The sequence below is a fragment of the Protopterus annectens genome, chromosome 8.part1, assembly GCF_019279795.1.
Source record: "Protopterus annectens isolate FY-2018-M chromosome 8.part1, PAN1.0, whole genome shotgun sequence".
Lineage (NCBI taxonomy): Eukaryota > Metazoa > Chordata > Ceratodontiformes > Protopteridae > Protopterus > Protopterus annectens.
Window position 1 is genome coordinate 140,898,177 of NC_056742.1, and position 23,514 is coordinate 140,921,690.

At 37.0% G+C, this 23,514-nt stretch overlaps 1 protein-coding gene across 1 annotated transcript in view; it reads right to left on the minus strand.

Moving 5' to 3' along the window:
• Positions 1-681: 681 nt before the first annotated feature.
• The window catches only part of PLCG2 (phospholipase C gamma 2), a 1,878,649-nt gene continuing 1,855,816 nt past the window's right edge, over positions 682-23,514 (minus strand). The window contains exons 33-34 of the mRNA XM_044081788.1: positions 14,712-14,881; positions 682-3,082 (exon numbers count right to left, since the gene is read on the minus strand). Coding sequence (XP_043937723.1) covers positions 3,040-3,082; positions 14,712-14,881 — 213 coding nt within the window. The 3' untranslated portion in view covers positions 682-3,039. The remainder of the gene's footprint in view (positions 3,083-14,711; positions 14,882-23,514) is intronic.

Here is a 23,514-nt window from a genome sequence, read left to right on the forward strand (position 1 = left end):
TGTTTTGATAACACAGAGTTCTCAGTAACCTTCAACAGATATGTTGCTGCTTTCAAGGTCTGCATTCTGCTGTGAAGGCAATGATTTTCTCTTTGGACTGTGTAAATATTAACATTTAGCTTAATTACATTAGATGTAATATTATTAAGGAAGGCTGTGTTAAATGCCTCATTTAGGTCCAAGTATGCTTCACACATAGGTTCTCTCTTGTCAAGTGGAGCTGTTATGTCCTTGAACAACAATGCCAAATTAAGAAGGAATATTTACCTTTAATAAACATGCATCGTTGTAAATCTAATAGTGGAATGTTACATTTCAGTTTAAATTAAGTTCAGTTAATCATAACTTAATAAAGGATGCAGATAAAACTGAGAGGACAGGAGTTTTTAATGTCTAATGTAGTATCGCCCTTGTGTATAGGTACAGCTATAACATGGCAACAAACTCCAAACTATGTGCAGCTGTAAACAGTTTGTTGATAATATTATGTAGTGGCTTGAATAGTGTTTTTATCAGTGCTCAGGTACTTCATGTATTGGAACCTTTCAGAGTCTGATTTGAACACAGTGTGTTTACTACTGTCATACATTATCATTTTCAGATAATATGCTGTGGAAATAATTAAGCAGTACAGAGAATGTATGACATTCAAGAACATTGAAAAGAATAACTGCACAAAACTTTGAAATTAATATTTTATTTTCACTCTTAAAAGTTACTAGGTTGTACTGCATGAAAATAAATTATTTTAAATGAGATTTCTGTATTCCTGGCAGTAAAGTATTGAGCTAAAAATAATAACCACTCTGCTGTAACCACAGACTTGCAAACTGTGCAGCTATTAAAGACAGTAGAAAAGTGTGTGTAACAGTGTTACTGGAACATAAAAAATAATGCTCACCTCACTGTTATACCTTCCAACCTTCAGTGGTCCTGACAGTGGAAGGTTTTAGCTGAAAAAAACATAAATCATCCCAAAAGCATAAACCATTAGACTTAAAATCCTCACTACAGAGTGGCCTTTATTTTCTTTTATTACACAGTGGAGTAAACTACACAGAATGGAATACTGTCCTTCTAAAGCATTTCATTTCCCAGTCAAAATGCATAAATCTTGCATTTGCTTAATTGCAGGGTAAAAACATCTACATGTCATCAGTCTTAGAGCTGTCTCTATTGGATGACTCCTTCATTTATTTAGATAACACATGTATGAAACCTTTATAAACTATGTGGGTTGAATTCTTTTGGACAAAAATATTTGAAATGTCATTGTATAGTCATGTAAGTAGTTTCAGGAATGCAAGGCAAATATACAGGATGGGACAGGTTACCCCTAACCCTGTATTGGTGCCTTTTGCCAGTCCATTCTCTGAACTCTTACTACACCTGATTATAACCATTATGCCATGTCAAACAGGCTGATGGCTCAAGATCCATGAGATTAGTTAGGTTTAGAAAGTGTCCAAAAATGTATAGATATAAGCAGAACCATAGCCATGGCAACATCAAAACAAATATTTGGCAGTAATCAAGTTATTGTCTTAGTGCCTTCCTTAAGAACTTTGTACCAGGTGCAGTCAGTATTTGGTAATAATCTTTATAAATGGGGATAATTTATAACATGATGAATAAAAACTATCCGGTTAAGCAGAATGTGACAACAAATGAAATAAGCTTTTAATCATACTAGCAAAGTAAATAACAATATAGATGCAGTCATTGTCCAGAATGAAAAGTGAATGTCTATTTAGATTTTGAAAGGCAACGGTTGAATGTTTCAAGGTCAAGAAGTGAAATTAAAATTTCTCACACAACTGTGATTTGAAAATGGCTTAAATAAATCTTGTATTTCTCGCCTCCTTGATGTTTTTTTATGATATTTGGAGGCTATAAAGATACTGATAAGTTTATAACTCATAACAAGCTTTCTGTAATTCATAAACAACCGTTGCATAATGAAGTGATGAAATGTTCGAGCATCCTTGCTGTTATGGAAGGTCATATTTTCTGAAACACTCAATAATGAATGAAATGAAATATTTGAAGCAGCTTCGAAAACTGTCTTCAGCCAGTGAGGTGATTGTACTCAAATGTATACAATTGTCAATAGAGTGATGGTGCATAAATCACATTCATCTTATAGTAATACGCTCACCAAAATAAATACCATAAAAGTGCCCAGGTCAAAACCTTTTACAGCTGTCCACAGTTTAGGTAGAGGCAAATTCTTTTATTGGTGGTCTGGGTTGTCAGCCATCGATTCACCAGTAAACTAGAGTCCTTATTCCTTAAACAGAAGCAGCACAGAAGGATCCATTTATTTTATCAGAACTTGTATTGTGCTCAAGGGTGAAGGCATTGTATGGTTCTGCAAAATACTGCTGACCTTATTTTGTCTTCCTGCAAGTATGTAAAAGGTCAGCTTGTTTATATCCTCTGTGGTGGTTTATAAGATGCCATGCAATACAAGACCTGGACGTTCTTCTGTGCATAGCTACATCTCCTTGAATGTGAACTATGACCAATTTGCAATAGTCATTATGGCACTTCAGTAACTTCAGTAGAATTAATTCCTAGGCAAATCCTTCCTTTGCTATACCAGTGACTGCTAAGCAGAACAGGGGTATCTTGGTTTTAATTCTGTGCCACACATGGGTTGAAATGAGACTTGAAATGCAGATGAGTAAAATTACTCAAAAAGTGCAACAAAATATTTACTTACTTTTATTGTACTGGTAATCAGATTAGATGTATTCCAAGGCTTGCACTACATGTACCTGCTAACAATGTCTGAAAATCTTTTTGATATAGCTTTACGAGGAACTTCAAAGTTATTCTAGAGATTCACAGATATATATGAAGAATATCAAAATCAGCCAGTTTCACTTCTAAAATCATGGAGGTCTGCCTTCAGCTGTATGTGGTTTTATCACACATTATATAGGGAAATCTGCGATGCTCTGGTCTTGCACTGGTAAGCAATGCCAATTCATGTTGAATGGATCCTCTGGATGTTCTTAAAGATGACAAATTCCTTTATGTGTAGAATCTGCTGCTACTGCTGGATTTGTCTTTAAGTCTGAAAAAGAAATGTGATGCTTCATACTTTTTATTCATTATTTCAGTTGCTTCATTTAGATTGGCTTTACAAGTAACATTATATATACTACTTTGGCATTAACATAGAAACAATAATGCATTGCAGTCTTTCACAAACTTTAACATTCCAAACAAACTACCTCTAATTAGCATCCCTGCCCACTGGGTGTATGTTAAAACATTGAAGGCTGAATTCTGTGAACCTCTATTCAGCAAGACAGAAACAGTCAATGATTGTTTAAGTAAATGTCTCTTTCAGCGAAAATAAAACAGTGAATAATGTAGTATGTAGGCTTTAAATGTAGCTGATCAGCCCATGTTATTCGGTGTTGTAATTTTTACTGAAAGAGACGATCGTTTAAAGAAAAATTCACTGTTTTTGTGTTGTTGAATAGAGGTTCATGGAATTCAACCTTCAATATTTTAACATAGACCCTGCCCAGTTCTTGAAATACCTATGATGTGGTCAATATGCTTAGCATGTATGCTGAGATACATACATATATATATATATATATATATATATATATATATATATCAAATTTGACCTACATGTTAACCAAACTATCAAAACCATCAATAAAAAACTAGAGTCACTTTACAGAATAAAATCCTTCCTAACCCCTCCAGCTAAAATTGCCATAGCTCGCTCTCACCTTCTTTTAACCCTTCTGTATGCATCCCCCCTACTCTCGAATTTGAACAAGACTGTCCTTAACAAACTCTCAATTTGCTACAACCACATTGCCAGATTTGCCACTGGGCTGCCTTTTAGGACACATCATTGCATCAATCTAAATCAGCTTGGTTGGCTTGAACTACCTAGCCTAATCCAGTATAACCAACTGATTATGGCCTATAAAATCCTCTATAATCCGGACAATACTCCTGCACTTAAAAATATTATCACCCCCTATAACAATCCTAGACCGCTTCGATCCTCTAACAAACTACTAATTCAGACTAGCAAAATTAATAACACAGCCAGTGATTCTCTCTTTGCAAACTCTGTAAGTAGATCCTTGAACTCTCTTCCAGCTGATATTACCTTACTTTCCACCTTAGGTCAATTTAAAACTAGACTCAAACAACATTTGTCACTTAACTGGCTATGTCAATGTATCAAGCCTGGCTAACTCGAATGTGTAAAAATCTGTTAACCAGTTTACTGTGTAATTTAATTTAATGCTGACTTGTGCTCAGGACTAACTGTAACCTGTGGAACTTGTTTAACTTGCTTACTTATGTAATCTCTGTAAATAGTCTGTTTGTAATATGTAATGCTGGTATTATGTAATGCTGTATCTGCTTACCCTTGGAGCTTTTCTCCCCGGGCCTCCGCTGAAAATGGACATGCATGCAGTCGGACTATCCCGGTCAACAAATGTAAAATAAATAAAATAAAATAAAAAAATAAGCAAGAACCTGGGAAGCAAGAACCTGACTCCCTCCAGCTTTTCAATTGTAATAGATGAACTACAACTTAGTTTTTGTAAACTGCTGAGGCTTAATGGTGAATGCACAACAACAGTGAAGGGATCTAGCCAATTGCCACTAGATTGGGCTATACTACTTTGAATCAGCATTACACTCACACAGTGTTCCAGTCCCAAGCATTTACTTTTTAATTTGGCAAAGTAATTTCGCTCCCTCCTTATTGACTACATTTGCTAGTTTACTCCAGGATCCAATTAAAATTAGCCTGAAAATTGGTGTAAAATTAAAAAAGAATAAAACAAATTAAATTACAGCCAAAAACATTGCTTACATACAATCATACAAACCAAACCAAAAGCCCAAGGTAACTCTCAGAGTCAGTCCTCACCTTACACTGATAGTTTTTCAGCCCTTCTCCCTGTGGGGGGGGGGGGGATCCATAAGTTCCTGGTTAATCCTCTCCTGACTGCTCTCTTCTCCATTCTCCATATCTGCCACTCCCACCCCACCCCCCTGATTATCTTCATTAGTCATCCCCCTCCTAGGGTGCCATCTTTAATCAAACTCTCTACTACCTGACTCACATTCATTTCATCCTGTAGCTGTTGTACCTTTCCTACCCCTCCGTTCATTGTGCCTACACAGCAAGTACGTTGCTTTGCATTACTGTCCTCATATTACTGTTAGCTGCTGATTTATTTGGTTATTACTGTTAACTACTGAGGTATTTGATGGTGCTAAGCTGTAACTGCTGTTCAGAACTCCTATATGTTTTGAGAGCTAGCTAATGTTCTAACTTACAGACTGCTTGTTTTTATCTTGTTTTATGAAAGTAGAGCTTTAATTGTTGAGCATCTGACAGGCATCCTGCTAACTGTTTTGCAGAGGTCATTCATGCTCTGATTACATTTGCAAGCATTCCTATGGCATGCTACTGTACTTAGAAGACTTACAGGCTGGACTTTATAACTGCTTTTATAGAAGGCTAAGTGAACGCAGTTCATGTTACTGTTAGTTCATACTGAATAACATAACTCTAGAAGGGTTCACTTTATAACATCGAAATACTGAAATGTCGAATTTCAGTATTTCGAAGCTATAAAGTCGAATGTTAGAAATAACGAACGTTCATAATCGCGAATTTCACATATCTCGAATATATGTCGAATTCGCGGTTATGAAGTTGCGCTACATAATGTCCGGGTTTGTGTTTTGGTGGTGCGCGGTGCCGTGTGTGGATGTAGGTGTTATGTCAGGAAAGTGAGTGTTTTGTAAGGGTTTTGAGTGGGAGTTAGAGTGTGTGTGAGGGATTGGAGAATGTGCGTGTGTGAGTGAACTTTTGTGTTGTGTTTGTGCGATCTCGGAGTTAGTATATATAAGTAGGGGGGGTGGGGGGTGCAGGGGGGCTTGCCCCCCCTGCTTATGTGTGTGTGTGAGTTGTGTATGTGTTTTTTTTTGTTTATGTTGTGATGTGGGTGTTGTGTTGTATGTTTAGTGTAGTGTGTGCGGTGTTTTCGGTTATGTGGTTTCGCGGTTTTTGTTTGTCGGTGTTTTGTGGATTCGGTTTTATAGTCTCGAGATACTGAAATTCGATATTTCAGCATTTCGAGGTTATAAAGTGAATCCCTCTAGAATTATTGTCCTAAAACAGCCATACTTTGCTTTGTGCATTATATCCTGTGTGTATTCACTGAAGTATACAGCTGTTATCACTGGACTTAGAGGCTGTATGTTCCTGCTGTTAGTCTGTGGTTTTACAGAGCTGATACTGCTTGCACTATAATCAAGTTTAATTATAATGTATGCAATATAATTAATTTTACTCTCCAGCTCTATTCATTGCATGCTCTCCACTTCACATTCTTGTAACCTTTGCACTAATTCTGCCTTATTTACCTTTATTTTTCAGTTTGCATAGGTTTCTTTCCTGAGTGACCCCCCCCCCCCAACCTGGGATTCACTGCATAAAGCAATTTCTACCTTCTCCACTGAAGCTGACTATCTTAACTAAGTGCAACCTCTGGGAAGCAAGAACCTGACTCCCTCCAGCTTTTCAATTGTAATAGGTGAACTACAATTTAGTTTTTGTAAACTGTTGAGGCTTAATGGTGTATGAACAACAACAGTGAAGGGTCTAGCCAATTGCCACTAGATTGGGCTATACTACTTTGAATCAGCCTTACACTTACACAGTGTTCCAGTCCCAAGCATTTACTTTTTAATTTGGTAAAGTAATTTTACTCCCTCCTTATTGACTACATTTGCTAGTTTACCCCTAGGATCCAATTAAAATTAGCCTGAAAATTGGTGTAAAATTAAAAAAGAATAAAACAAATTAAATTACAGCCAAAAACATTGCTTACATACAATCATACAAACTAAACCAAAAGCCCAAGGTAACTCTCAGAGTCAGTGTTAGCCCTGCTCCGCTCGCCCTCGCTGCACTCGGCTCGCTCCACTCCCCCCAAATTCCACCCACCCCCACTAGTGCTAAATTTAAACCAGACTTTGTCACTCCCTTGCCACTCCCCTCCTGCTGAGTACCAATCAGCACCTCACACATCATTGAGCAACCTTTCCCCCTTAACCCATTTCCTTCTCTTTCATTCTTCCACACCCTGTTAGCACAGTCACCCATCAAATTTGGCCCTACCCCTATCAAAATGCAAACAAGCAAAAAACACTAATTACACAAATGCCTATACTGTTTCTATTTTACCATCTCACTACCTACAAACAAACACTTGACCATGGTATTCACTACCCAAATGGTCAGACACCCACAACTTCACACATAACGCCAAACACTTTACCTTCCCCAGCATACCAAATATACCACCCTCTATAAAATACCACCCCTGTACTGCCACAAAACATAATCCTAAAGACAAAGACTATAAAAGCTTATAAACAAACTCCTAAAGCACAGAGTATCCTGTCACTATAACCTTATAACACATGGAGACATTCATCCCAACCCTGGTCCACCCACACCCAATAACCTCCACTCCCCTACCACAACCCCCACAGTCAAGCTACCCATGAATACTCCCACTAGTTCCCTCCTAGCATTTCACCTAAATATTAGAAGTATTAACAATAAGATTCCCAACCTACACGCCCTCCTAGCAACCCACTCCCCAGACATTATGTGTCTTACGGAAACCTGGCTAAAACCCAGTACTACTGGCAGTGAGATACTTCTTCCAGGATACAATATTCACTGGTTAGACCATGCTACAAGGAAAGGAGGTGGGATAGCAGTCCTTTACAAAAATACTCTAACAGTTAATAGAGACACCATTCAACCTCCCCAATTCAATAACGCGGAACTCCTCATAACCAAGCTACAGATTAACCAAAACAAACACTTGAACATCGTCTGTGCATACATTCCACCAGGCAACAACCTAAATACCCTAGAAGATCTCCTTTACTGGTTATCCACTACCTATCCCCAAGAAACCATAGTTCTTGGTGATTTTAACATGGACTGACACCCCTGCTACTCCGACCCCCTCTCACTCATATAAACTTATCTGGGTTTAAACAGACCATAACCTCTCCCACTAGGATAAACAAACCAACCAACAAGGAAAGTATCCTAGACTGGATCCTAGTTAATAACCAACCCCAACTGTACACAGCTGGCACTCTCCCTGATGACCTCAGCGACCATTGTCTAACCTATATCATAAAACATAAGGCAGGAAACCATCACCAGCCCAAATATAAAACATTTAGAAACAGGAAAAACTTTGATGTTGCTATATTCCAAAATTAATTAAAAGCAGCTGACTGGTCAAAACTAAAAAACATTAGAGGAGGCCATAGATCACTTTAACACTAAATTCCTAAGTATCCTTGATTCCCATGCTCCAGCATGTACAATAAAAAACTAGATCAAATACAACACCATGGCTCACAAAAGATACCAAAGCTAAAATCAAAACTAGAAACAGAGCCTGGGCCAGCTGGAGAACAACCAAAGCCCCACTTGACCATCTAAAATATCGTCAACTCAGGAATGATACAAAAAAAATCTGTTTTACTAGATAAAAAAAAAGCTTTTCCAAAATCTCCTACAAAAACACCACAACAACCCTCAAAAGTTCTGGGCAGGCTTAAATCAACTTCTTTGTCCAGGTCACTCCAACGCCCCAACCCTGGCTAACTACACCCATAGTTCCCCAGAGACCATAGCTAGTGCCTTTAATAACTTTTTTACTGAAACAATCCAATCCCTAGCAAATCAACTAACCCCCTCTAACTTAAACCACATGCCTAATCTACCTAATAATCACCCAGAATTTAGCTTCCAACCAATATCCTCTAGTTTTATCAAAACACTTCTAAAAAAACTAAAACCTACCACCCTTGCTGCTGACCTCCTCCCTGCAGAGTACCTACAAATAGCTGCAGATGCCATTGCATATCCCATATCTATCCTCATCAACAGAACCTCATCCAAAAATGCTATCCCCTCCCTCTAGAAAATATCTCACGTCATCCCACTCCATAAAGGTGGTAGCTTCAACTATAGACCCATTGCCATTCTTTCCCCACTAGCCAAAATAATGGAGAAATGTGTACACAAGCAACTAATGCAATACCTTTCACAGAATAACTTACTATCTGACTCCCAGCATGGTTTCAGGCCATACCACAGCACCACCTCAGCCCTCCTTTCCTTTACTACTGCCATAAACCAAAACAGAAATGACAACAGGCTAACCTCTGCCCTCTTTCTTGACCTATCAAAAGCCTTTGACATGGTCAACCATGAACTTCTCATTGAACAAACTAAAAATGGTTCACAAATAGACTAATAATCCCAAGGCAAACACTCCACCAGACAGCAATGACACCAATGTAGTCCAGTCAATCTTTTATTTAGAGCTTTCGTCAGGTAAAATTACTTCTTCAGAATACAGCCTGTTTAAAAACCAAAGTTTAAATAATACCCCTTGACCAATCACTGCAATATGCATTACATCATTTCCCCCCATTTAATGTCATTAACATTAATGCATACAAGATTATATTAAAATATACGTATAAAAAAACGAATAAGAGGTTTTAAACTATTAAAACATTAATGCAGATACTAATACATATTAATATCCCAACTATAGAATTTATAAATTCATGTGTAATTCATAACATGAACATAGATTTGAGTCTTAACAAGGGGCACAAGGAAATGTTGTCATTTAACCCTGGGGCCTGGTAAGCATTTAGTTTTATTTGCCAATTCCAAAAAATCCTCTACTGGTCCCCCCGTGGCCCCAAGTCAACCTGTTCTACAACAAAAAATCTAAACCCATGCTGAGGGTGACTGTTAATATGTTTGTAAAGGGCATTTTTTTCATTTTTTTGTTTACTATCATAAAGGTGTTGATAGATTCTTAATCTAAGTGCATTCTTTGTTTTTCCCACATAGTAACTCTCACATGAGTCACATAGTGCCACATATACAACCCCTTTACTATAACAATAATGCTTTTTCCCTGTTTTTATACTTCCAAAATTCTTGATCTTAATACTCACAGCTTCCATCATATAAGGGCATTGGGGGCATCTTCCATACCTAAAACTCCCGCCTAGCTGCCCAAAATTCATGTTTTTCCTTTCTAATAGTCCTTTTAATGAGGTATCTTTCTTATAGACCACAACAGGTTTGTCCCCTATTTTTTCTTTAACATCAATGTCCATATGAAATAGTCTCCAATATTTGTTAATAATGTTCTTAATATCATAAAAATTGGATGTAAAGGTCAGTGTTAATGCACGTCCAAAACTGTGTGGCCTGATTCCCTCATCACCTATTCTATCAGAATTCTGCTTAGCCAAGAGGGGGGAAAAGTGCCCACTTTTCATTTTATTTTTGAACTCAATCACTATGTCATTTATGAACATCTCAGGGTACCCTCTCTTCTCTAACATATCCTTCATAATGTCACATTCAGTTTTGAAATCATCAGGTTCAGAACCATCCTGGCTAATCTTACATATTGGCCTTTTACCAATGCCTTCTTTTGGTGCAATGGGTGCCAGCTCATGAAGTATAATAAAGAATTTGAATAAGTTGGTTTTCTGTATAGTCAGGAAGTGAAACATTCTCTTTCATAATCTTTCATGATGGTAACATCCAAATAATTAACTAAATCCAAATCTTTGTTCATGGTGAATCTTAAGAAAGTAGCTGTTTCATTAATGAAAGTGAAAAACCTATTCAGGTCATATTCACTCCCCTTCCAGAACAGGACAATATCATCCAGATACCACCCATACAGTACCCATGAAGTCCTGAATTCAGAATTGAATACATACAAATCTTCCCATTGTGCCAATACAATATTAGCAAACACTGGAGCACAGCAAGCACCCATTGCAACACCTTGCCTTTGTTTAAAAAGGTGCCCTTCAAAAGTGATGAAATTATTCTCAAGTACAATTTCCATACAGGCTTGAATTGTTAATATTGTATTATGGTCTAATGTACTATTACTACATAGAAAATCATAGAACCACTCAAGCCCTATTTGATGTGGTATTACTGAAAATAAATGCACTGGACTCTAGCATAAAAAAAATTATTTATTGTTTGATTTAAAGAAACTTGTGTTTCAAGCTGTATTTAATCAGATAACTATTGAATTAGCTGAATTAAAAATAGGAAACAAAAGAAGTTGTGGAGAGACAAGGTTGACTATGAGGGGGGTAAGGCATACCCTGACCCACTGAGGGGGCAACAAAGCCCAACAGGGGAACATAGGAATGAGTCATTAGAAGGGTATGATACAGACGTATTTGAGCAAAACAATAATAATGCTGGATTTCCTTTAGACCAACCTGCCCTGAGGAGATCGGAGAGATTAATGAACCAGAGGCAGGGGAGGCAAGGTTATGGGAGATATATGGACAATTCACGACAAATTCCACGGAGATGGAGATGGGGCCCCCACCAAAGATAACTAATGATTGTGATACTATCAATTCCAACAACTGTAACATTGTAGTGAACGAAATTAGGGACTTCAGTATTTACAACTTTAGCCAAGTCCCAGTAAGTACTGAATGGGCCAATTTGCTTTCAAAGGGACTTAATTTTGTACCAGAAAGAAAAGGTAATATAGTGGACATTATTTTACAGTTAAAATTGTTCACTAGGAAAATGAACTTGGCTTTACACTTCTCCAATTCTGATATAGGGATTAATTGTGACAGATTACGGAGACCTAGTACGTTTTTCTCCCTCCACACCCGTTGGTACAAATATTTGAAGGGTTATGTGAAACTGAGATTAGAGGGGTATTATACAATAATAATACCTCTAATATGAAAAATTATCTTAGAGAGAAATAACTGTATTGGAAAATATTATTGGACAGAAGGAAACTAGAATCATGAAACCTGACAAGGGTGGAGGCCTGGTAATCATGGACTACATTGATTATAATAGTAAAATGTTTGAGCTACTATATAGTGATGTATATTTAGAAGTTTCAGGAAACTAACTGAATATAGCTTATCGCAACATTGATTTGAACCTTGAACAAATGGTACTCGATGGACAAGTTACGTTAGAGACTTTTGAATTTTTAGAGACAAAACATCCTTGATCCCAATGATATTCGGGATCCCAAAGATTCATAAATCTATCTCTGATCCACCAATGTGACCAATAGTAGATGCTAAAGCATCTAAAACTTTTAGTATTGCTAAATTTATTGATGAAAAGGTCAAGCATATTTTAGATGGATGGGCCTCAATAATTAGGGACTCATGGGATTTTCTTAGGAAGTCAAACATGATATGTTTGATAAAAACCTGATTCTTGTTACTATAGATGTTTGTGATTTATTTTCAGAAATACCACATCAAATAGGGCTTGAGTGGTTCTATGATTTTCTATGTAGTAATAGTACATTAGACCATAATACGATATTAACAATTCGAGCCTGTATGGAAATTGTACTTGAGAATAATTTCATCACTTTTGAAGGGCACCTTTTTAAACAAAGGCAAGGTACTGCAACGGGTGCTTGCTGTGCTCCAGTGTTTGCTAATGTTGTATTGGCACAATGGGAAGATTTGTATGTATTCAATTCTGAATTCAGGACTTCATGGGTACTGTATAAATATATTGATGAGAAAGGAGGTTTTGAACACCCAGCTAACTGTACTACCACAAATATTGTATATTTAGCTCAGTGTAATGTATGTTGTTCATTTTATATAGGTATGACTATACAGAGATTTTGTGATAGGATCAGGGAGCATGTTTATGATATATATAGGAGGGCAGAGACTAATGCCTTAGCAAGACACATAATAGCATCAGATACGACGCACACATTTAAATTCATGGTAGTAGAGAAAGTCAAAATAGGCTGTAGAGGTGGTCCTATAAAGAACCTGGTAGAAAATAAGGAACTTGAATGGATCATTAGGATGCGGGCTAATATAGGCAGGGGCCTAAATGACAAAGTTTCTATTAAACCTGTACTTACTCATAAACCATTGCACAGATAAAAAAAAAAATTAAATGTAATTTTAAATATATTTTATAGGTTTATTCTAGAACTACAGACTAGATTTGACACCTTAAGTATGATTATTATATTGTTTTTAATTGATAGCTCAGTAGTTTTGTATTGTTTTAATTGAACTTTGATTCTGATTAGTTTGTAACTTTTAAATATGAGTGAGTAATGATTTCAACTGTCTGATGAAGTAGCTCTGGCTATGAAAGCGCTCACCATTGTCTGTACTTTGTTTGTGGATTAAAATTGAACTTTATCTTCACCTGCTTTGGTCTGGTGCCTCCTATATGTTTTACATTTTATATATATATATATATATATATATATATATATATATATGTATATATATAGATATATATATATGTGTGTGTGTGTGTGTGTGTGTGTGTATATATATATATATATATATATATATATATATATATATATATATATATGTATCACTACAGTAATTGCAGTAAGGCAGATTTACAAGGGAACAGAGTCTCCATCAACTTTGCGAAACTCAGTTTCAGGTGGGTTGTCACCTATTTAATCAGTCATTTCTCTTCATTTCATCCAGTCCTCAACTTAGGATGTTTAGTTAGCTAGAAACAGGTCAAAAATTAATGGCATGTTTCATATACATATAGGTGATGTTTAAGAACACTGTAGAATCTAGAATTCTGAAATACTAAATATAGAAGGTAAACGTTTGAAATGTCTTTTTGCCTGAAACCTGCCAAAACATGACCTATTTAGTGGTGCTGCAGCCCTGGAGTTGATGGGCTTAGTTAAGGAGGGGAGTGTGCGAGAAGTGCCCACAGATATTTAGAAGTTTCTTGCCAATTGAAGCTTGAGTACTTTGATATTCATGATTCTAGAATTCAGTCTTTCAGAATTCTTCATTCTATTATGCTATTTGATATTGTTAAAGGAAGCCACAGCCTTGTAGAAATGTATTTTGATATTTGGTATGATATATGTTGATATTCATATTAATGATGCTACTTTTCAGTGAACCACAATTCTGTAAGACTTCTCAGTCTTTGCATGTTACAGGTTAGCCTTGGATTGTGGTACAGGAAAGGTTATTGAGGTACAGTGTGACTATAATATGCATATCTGAAACAGATCATTATATATCTACATTTTTTAACCCTCAACATCTCCCCTTCTATTGAATGAACTTGATTCTACACATTTACCTTTTTATCCAGAGGGTGTGTGACATCAAGGCTGGCTATATTAGTTAAGTGAGTACAGGCCCAAAGTTGCTTGCATGGAGGTGTGTAGTGTCTTGCAGCATTATGAAATAATTGCATAGATTTGAACAGTTTCAATGAAATGAGGTGATACACTGGTGGTTCACAGACAAGTTCCTTGTTAATGCATATCATATCTCACATATCCCTTTCTACATTTACTATAACAGTGTAAAGTAAGCAGCACAACCTGGAAATGAAGTTGTATTAAAACCATTTAATCTCTAAATATTATTTTAGTCCTGACGATGAGCATCTAAGACCATTCATTTATAAGACTGTTAATGCATTCCTGTCACTTTTTCAAATTCAGGTAATCTTTAGCAATTATGTTTATTTGTATTCAGAGATAAATTTGATTATTACATTTTTGTATTACCTATTGATGCCGTACTCATGATACGGGCGATATCCATTTGCACCGTAGTCTTGCTGTGAAGGACTCTGATGTCGAATGTTGCTATGACTATCATACAGGAACACTTCTCTGTTTTCGTCTGAATATCTCTGTGTTTGCCCATAAGACTGGTAGAGATCTTCTGAACTTTGCTTTGAAAGCAAAATGACACTGGTTAGTAAGGAACATGTAGCTGCTTCTCATACCTGCAATACATTTAATAACTTTAATTTATTAATTAATAATATTTACTGTTAGAAAGAAAAGAAAGACTTTGACAAAAGTACAACCTGACCCAGCTAGACTGGCCATTGCCTTCAGTGTTGTACAAGATGCAGGTGCTTCATAATTCACTGTGCCAGACTCTGAATTACTCTTCATCTGTTCATTGCACTGCTCCTCAGCTGTCCACACTACATTAATGGATTACTTTTCATTTTTGAAAGATACTATCCCCTCAGTCTCATTTGGATTCCCTGAAGTATTTAAAAGTTTATATCAAGTCGCTCTCCTGAAAGTATAAGAGGCACCTATATTGTGTCTTTAAATGGCTTCTGATGCAGATCTTGCAACAGTTTTTTACCTCATGTGAACTGTCTCCCTTCTGACATTTTTTTTAAAAAAACTTGCTTCCAGAAGTGCCCAAACTGTTCCAAATAGGGTCTCAGTAACTAGTAACTACATATAGATAATAATCTCCTGTTTGGTTTTATCTCATCTTATTCAGAATAGTTTCATTTTACTTCCTTTTACTGCTTTCTGTTAATACTTGCCGTCCCACACCCTATTCCATTTGTGTGCGTTGTATTTCATTGTAGGGAAGGAACACATTGTGTTTCTCTGCTGTGTGGTGCTCTTATACATGGGTAGTACTTGTAGATCAGTGTGTATATTCTACATAGTCAGCCACTGTGTGCATATAAGTTGCGGAGTGCATGCAACGTCAGTACCATTATGTATAGTCAGCCAGTGTGAGTGCAGGCATGAATGGAGATGCACATGCGAGTGTGTTTGAAGTAACAAGTCAGTTAGTTAGCATATGAAATTCAAAGTATATGTTCCAATTACATTTCCCATTTCCTGATGTGTTTATGTACAATAAATGACTTGAAAGCATTCCCAGCCTCAGTCACATTGCATTTGAATACATGAGACATGTGACATGGTGTCAGAATGGGATCCAAAGTTGAAGCAGCTTACAAACCATGAAGCACACAGTTAGAAGTGGAGAAATCTACAGGAGCAAACTCGCAAACAGGTCAGCAGTTATTCAAAGGTACTTAAACTCATTTAAATGATTTTTCAGTCACCAAATATGCGGCAAAACATTCAAAACGTTTGAAATAATTACAGAGATAAACGAAATGTCCAAAATAGCGACATAATGATGTGTTTGAAATAATTTCTGAAGAGTTTAAAATGTGTGAAAAGGCTAAAATGTCTGAATTTTTTCACAATGTATGACTTTTTTGCATTAACTAAAACTTTTCTAAGTATCTGAAGTGTCAGGAGTGTTTGCAGTGTTTGTAGTGTTAAAATAAAGCAATTTTAGAGAAATTGCTGTGCAGTTGGTCATAATTACAAGTGCCTGGTCTATGCTTCTGTTTAAATTAATTTTGTTGTTATGGCAGAGAGATTTTGCAGACCTGGACTGCTGGTGTTTGATAATAATATTGCTGAGAATTGGCGAGTGTTTGAGCAAGAATATATTTTCACACAAGCTGCATTTTCTGATTAAGACGCACCTACAAGAGCATTTATACTTCTAAATTTAGCTGGCTCAGAAGCCATTAAGAGGGAATGTTCATTTGTGTATGCACCTGCTGTGTATGCAGGCGAAGGGGGGAGAACCGCCATATTGTGATACAGACTGAAATGTGGGAAGACCCTGAGTGCTTAAAATGTAAATTTAGAGAAATATGTAACCCTGAAATGAATATTATGATGGAAAGGCAGATATTTTACACAAGAAATCAAAAATCTGGTGAAACTATAGCAGCATATATTACTGACTTGAGAAATAAAGCTAAAACATGCAGATTTGGTGATTTACAGGATGAGCAAGACCATCTTGCGTGTGGTGTTAATAGTGATGCAGTGAGAATGATTTTGCTTTGAGATAGTGAATTAACATTGTGCAAAGCCATTGAGATTTGTCAAGTACATGACATTACAGAAAAGTACAGGAATATGCTTACGAATGAGAAAAGCATGCTTGCAGTATCTGCCAGTGTGAATGTTGATAGTGTACAACATAAAGTTAAAATGAAAAAGAAATATAAACCGAATTGTGTGGCAGCCAATCTTAATCGTTAAATGTCGTAATTGTGGAGGTAGTTATGAACCTAAATGAGAAAAGTGTTTAGCTTTTGGTCAGCAATGACACAAATATAAAAAAAATGTAATCATTCCAAAAGGTTTTGCAAGTCTAAAGTGGCTCAATCTTTTATTAAAAGAGAGCATTTGAAGAAGAAGTAGTCAGACAGAGAGCTGTGAGCAAACTTTTTATGTTGATGGTGTCTCCCTGATCAATGAAACAGTTAATACAGCAGACTATCAGTTGTCAGCAAAGAGTGAAATATTTTGTACTGTATAAATTAATGGAAAACCTGTAGAGCTTAAAGCAGACACTGCATCCAAGTGCAATGTTATATCAGCACAAATATTTGCAAAAGTAAAAGCTGGTGAGAAACTTGATTCAGGAAAGTATGCAAAACTAGTTGTTTATGGTGGTGAAGAGATTCAAACTGATGGCACAGTAATTTCTTCATGCCATTCTGCTGAAAACAGCCATGACTTGCAGTTCATGTAGTCAAAAGACATGTGCAGGCACTGTTAGTCCTCAAAGGCAAGTTTGAGAATGGGACTGATTTCATTTAATAAAGAGGTCCACCATATAAGTATAAACAACCACGATAGTTTTACATATAGTGCTTTTAGTGAATATGCTGATATTTTCAAAGATGAGCTTGGCAAACTTCCAGTCACATATTCCATGAAATTAAACCATGAAGTAAGCCCAGCTGTCAGACCAGCAGGGAAGATTCCAGTGGTGATGCAGAGAAAAGTAAAAGATCTTGACAAAATGGTGAATTTAGGTGTCCTTACTCCAGTAGAAGAACCGACTGAATGAGTATCCTCCATGGTCATAGCTCATAAGAAAAGCTCAGATGATATTCAAATATGTATTGATCTGAGACTTAAACAAAATACTTAAATGTCCTCATCATCCAATGTGTACAACAGAAGAAGTAGCCACTATCATGCGAAATGCCACTATTCTTTCAGTTTTAGATGCAAAAAGTTCCTTTTGGCAAAGTTCACTGGATTGCAAATTTTCATTGTTAACCACTTTCAGTACACCACTTGGTAGATACAGATTTTTTTGAGAATGCCAGTTGGGATCAATTCTGCCAGTGAAGTATTTCAAGGTGCAATGGAGCAATTTTTTTCTGGTTATCCATGTTCTATCATAGTAGACAACATTATTGTAGGGGGCAATGGTGAAGACGAACATGATAGAAATCTCAGTAAAGTTCTACACTGTGCATGTGAACTCATTTTTAAACTGAATCCAGAGAAATGTTAATTCAAACTGAAAGAAGTTACTTATGTGGCACATTTGTTTATCAGTACTGGCTTACAACCAGATCTGTCTAAGCAAACAGCAGTTCTTGAGATGCCAGTTCAAGAAAATGTCACATCTTTACAATGTTTTTTGTTGGTATGGCCAAGTATTTAGGAAAATTCATTCCAGACTTGAGTGAGCTTTCAGCACCATTACTGAGTTGACATGCAAAAATGTAAACTGGCTCTGGTTGTAACAATACCAAAGATCATTTGATATTCTGAAGAAGAAAACTGCCAACCCACCCACATTGAGATATTATGATGTTCATAAACCTGTAACTTTTTCTTGTAATACTTCAAAGTATGGCCTTGGTGCTGCATGTCTTCAAGAAGGCATACCAGTAGCCTATGCATCCAGAACTTTATCTCAGACAGAGATGCAGTATGCACAACTAGAGAATAAGCATTTGGCAGTAGTGTTTGCATGTCTGAAGTTTAATGGTTATATTTATGGCAGACCTATCAAAGTAGAGACTGATCACCAACCTCTAGTGACAATTTTGAAAAAAACAATACATACAGCGCCACCACGCTTGCAACGCATGATGTTAAAACTGCAAAAGTACAATTTCAATATTGTCTGTTCGAAAGGTAAATATTTATACCTTGCTGATGCTTTGTCATGAGCACCCAGATAAACAACAGAACAGCAAATGAGAAAGCAGACTTTGAAGTTATGGAAGTCAGAAATTTTTCGTCATCATGTCTTGATGAACTCAGAAATCACACAGCTTCAGATCCATTTCTCCAGAAGCTGAAACACGTTATCAGTCAAAGATGGCCAGCACGACAAACCAGTTTACCACTTGACATTCAGCAGTATTTTCCTTACACATATGAGCTCATCATGATGGAAGATGGAATCACCATGAAAGGTTCTAAAGTGGCAATTTCTACAGCATTACAACAGGAATATATCACAATTTTGCATCGTGGCCACCCGGGTACTGATTCAGCCAAAAGAAGAGCAAGGGGCATAGTATTTTGGCCTTTTATGTCAAAAGATATAGAGAAGGAAACTCTAGCATGTTCAATTTGCAACAGCACCAAACCGCACCAACAAAAAAGGACCACTTCAGCTAAACCAGATTACTGAATTATCATGGTTGACGGTTGCTACTGATATTTTCGAGTGGAATGGTCAGCATTACTTAGTGTTAGTAGACTCTTATTCAAACTGGTTTGAAATTGACCTTCTTCCTAACTTAGCATCCAACACAGTCATTACAAAATTGAAGAGACATTTTTCTGTCTATGGTAGTCCGGACAAAGTCATATCTGACAATGGCACACAATTTACAAGTCAGCAGTTCAAGAAATTTGCTGAGTCTTGGGACTTTATCCATATTACTAGTAGTCCTGAGTATCCACAGTCCAATGGATTAGCTGAACATGCAGTTCAGAGTGCAAAACGTTAGTAGAAGAAATCCAAGAGAGATGGCACTGATGTTTTCTTTAACTTACTCAATCTCAGAAACATTCCTCTAGATAACTTACTTGGTTCACTTGCTCAGAGATTGATGTTCAGACAGACTAGAACAACTTTTCTGATCAGTAAATAATTATTAGTACCAAATGCAAACAACAGAATGGTCAAGGCTCAACTTTCGAGAAAACTTCAGTCACAAAAGTTGTACTACGATTAGTCCAGTAAACCTCTTAGACCATTAAGACAAGGAGAAGTTGTGAGAATGCAAACATCTAAAGGATATGACTCAGTAGGAATTGGAAGAAAATTTGTGAAGAACTAAGATCTTACGTCATACAGTCTGAAGGAATGGATTTCAGAAGGAATCAAAGACGTGTATTACCTATCTCTGAACCAGGGAAGAAGCAGATTGCCTGTGGCAATGACTATTTCTCAGAATGACTCCACAGCTGTTCAAATTCCAGATGACAGTTTACTTTCTTCAAATAATTCTGATGTAATCCCCGAAGTTCGAATTGTTAAAGAATCCCCAGAGACAGCCCCTGTTGCTAAACCCAGTCAAAGTTCTTATGTGACCAGAAAGGGTAGAATTTCCAGACCCAATCCGAAATACACAGCAACTTGGACTTGAGTTCAAATTTGTTGTTAAATGTTGATGTGATATCTAGCTTGTAATATGTCTTGTTCTCCTATTGCATGTCGAACAAATTAAATCAGTGTGTATATTGTACCTAGTCAGCCACTGTAGCTAGACAGCATGTGCATATAAGTTACTGAGCACGTGCAAGATTAGTGCCATTTTGTATAGTCAGCCACAGTGAGTGCAGGCATGAATGGAGATTCACATGCGAGTGTGTCTGAAATAACAAGTCAGTTAGTTTATGAAGTTCAAAGTATATGTTCCAGTCATAGCGCCTGATGTGTTTATGTACAAAAAATGACTTGAATGCATACCTAGCCTCAATGTCTCATTTGAATACACGAGACATGCGACAGTACTTAGGACTCTGCTAAGCCTTGCATAAACATGTAGTTCTGTAATAGCAGGTATACCATAGGGCTCAGTTATATTGAGTGCTGTGCAGCAGTGCCAATGTCAGCTCACTGACTAATTCTGACAACATTCAGGATACAGCAGATAGCCAGATTTAAGAAAGACAAGCCTGTTGTAATTGTTGCTAAACAAGAAAATCTGTTAGAAGTTTCACTTTTTACAGTCCTATTATTCAGCTCCATTTTCAGACTTCTAGTTCTTAATAAAGTCCTTTAGTTTTGATAGCAATTTCAGCAGCTGTTCTACTGTTTCATGTTGACTGATGACCAATCACTGGCTGGTTTGATAGCACTACAGCCCTGAACCAGTTAACAAATGGCTCTTGGAGTAAAGGTACTTGCTAACTAAGATATGCGACCTGAGTGGCATATGTTCTTATGTGAACCATGCATAGATACAAGAATGCTTCTTATTCACTGCATGCTGCATTTGTTTAGTACAGTAAACTCTCTCAGTTAACTTGCAGCAATGGATTGGTAGATGCCAGATAACTGTAGTTTCTGGTTGCTTGAAAGTTATTATTAGGCCTGGCTAATACAGTACTCTATACCATTTGTTTGGTTTGACTTGTTCTCAGGTTGGGGAGACAGTGGATTTATTCCTATCTTCCTTTTTAAAACTCTAAAAATGTAAGGTATGTTTCTGAGGGGGGGGGGGTGCAACACATGAAAAATTGTACTGTATTCCTTCGATATTTTTTGCTGGTTGCTTGAGAGTGCTGGTTGCTTGAGTTCCGGTTAACTGAGAGTTTACTGTAGGTGGGAGATGAACTATCAAGATAAGAACATTACAGTGTGGTGTGACTACAGTATGCAGATCTGAAATAGATGTTATGCATCCTTTATTTTTGTCCCCCCCCCCATCTCTGTTCACCACAAGATGCGCCAGCCATTCATAGACCATTAAATCTTGCCATAACACCCTGTTCTCATGAAGGCTGTGTAAATAGACAATTGTGGTGTTAACAGGATTAATTACTTTGGTTGCTTAAATATAGGTTAAAAGGACAGCTTTCTTTGCTCAGAAGTTGTGCCTTTAAAAAGCTGCTAAGTCAACATATATTTACTTTATGGTTAATGTATGTATGCTGACAACACAGGAGCTGGGGTTGTTAACATACAGGACTTGTATATGCTGACAGAACAGAGCATTGTTCTCTGAAACATGTGGTGTGCATTATACAGCCCTGAAGTCCACAGCCATACCTTTTTCACAAAAAAAGAAATTCCAGTGCACTGTGGAAGCATTTCTAATTAATTTATTTATGCAGTGTATCAAAGTATATGATAGTCATATTCTGTCACTGCAAGGACAGAGATTTTTTACAATAGGGGACATTTAGGTGTCACGATTTTGAATCCTATACTCTGATGGTTGATAATTCTATCTGTGTTTTTTGAAGGCTGTCAGGGTGAGATGTGTGCCATTCAGCAAAACAATGTTATTGCCATAGTTTGCCATCCTCATCCAAAGACCAACTTTACAATCAGTAAATGACTAAACAAACTTAATGTTAGAGTATACCTGCTGCATTAATATAATAATCTGAGCCACTGCTGTAATGTAATTTTTGCTGTGCCTACTGTATTTATTGGGTAGTGTTCAAAACAAATAAACTGAGTCACTTGCTGTGGCATGCATTGTATTCATCTAATAATGATTAAAACATTTTATCTGTTGACCAGAAGAGTGGCTCTTATCTGCAGCTCTAGTTGTAGTGGTGGAACATTTATTAATGCAGCTAACAGAAATGGCAGTAATGCCTTTTAGTGGACCAACAGGTTTTACAATTACTCAGTCTTTTGGCTAGCAGTAAACCTTCATTGGGAGTTAAGCTACTGATATTTTAGATATAATGCTTAAATATCCACTTGCATCTAGAAAGGGAAGTACATCATTTATTTCTAAATGGCTAAAAAATGCATCTCTTATACTTCGTATGACTTTCAGCCAGGTGGTACAGTGGTAGCATTGCTGCCTCACAGCAAGAGGTTCTCCTGTTCGATTCTTGGCTGGAGTGCCTTCTGTGTGGAGTCTGCATGTCCTCCCTGTGGTCGAGTGGCCTCCAAAAGACATGCATGAATGGGCGTGCCTTTGCTGAAGGTTGGGTGTTGGGCTGCCAACTTGGCACCATAAAAATCTACTGCCAATCATTAGCGAACCAGAGTTCCACTGTGGTGACCCCCTAACTGGGAAAAGTCGAAAAGACAAACAACAACATACTTCGTATGACTTTACATCAAAGATACAGACATATAAGTGTGTGTGTGTGTGTGTGTGTGTGTGTGAGAGAGAGAATGTGCCTGAGTGGGAGACAGGAAAAGGCTATGTGAACCTGCAACTGAAGACCATTTCATGTCCTGCTATAAAAATCAAAGTTTTGCATAATACACTGTCCACTTAGCAGACAAGATAACAGCTTGAGAGACACTTAAATGAGAAAACAAATCACAATATAAGAGAAGTGTAGGGAAATTAGTTAAATCCAGGGCAGTAAAACAAGAAATTGTCATTTGTACTTTTTTGGTTTGTCTAAAGAAGCAATCTTTGTGAAATAGATGTTTTGTTTAACAGAGAATATGAATTTGCAATAGTATCCGGTTCACTGGTGAAGTGGTGTGTTATGAGGAAGGCAGGGACTGCTAACAAAATATGAGACTGGCATAGAATGT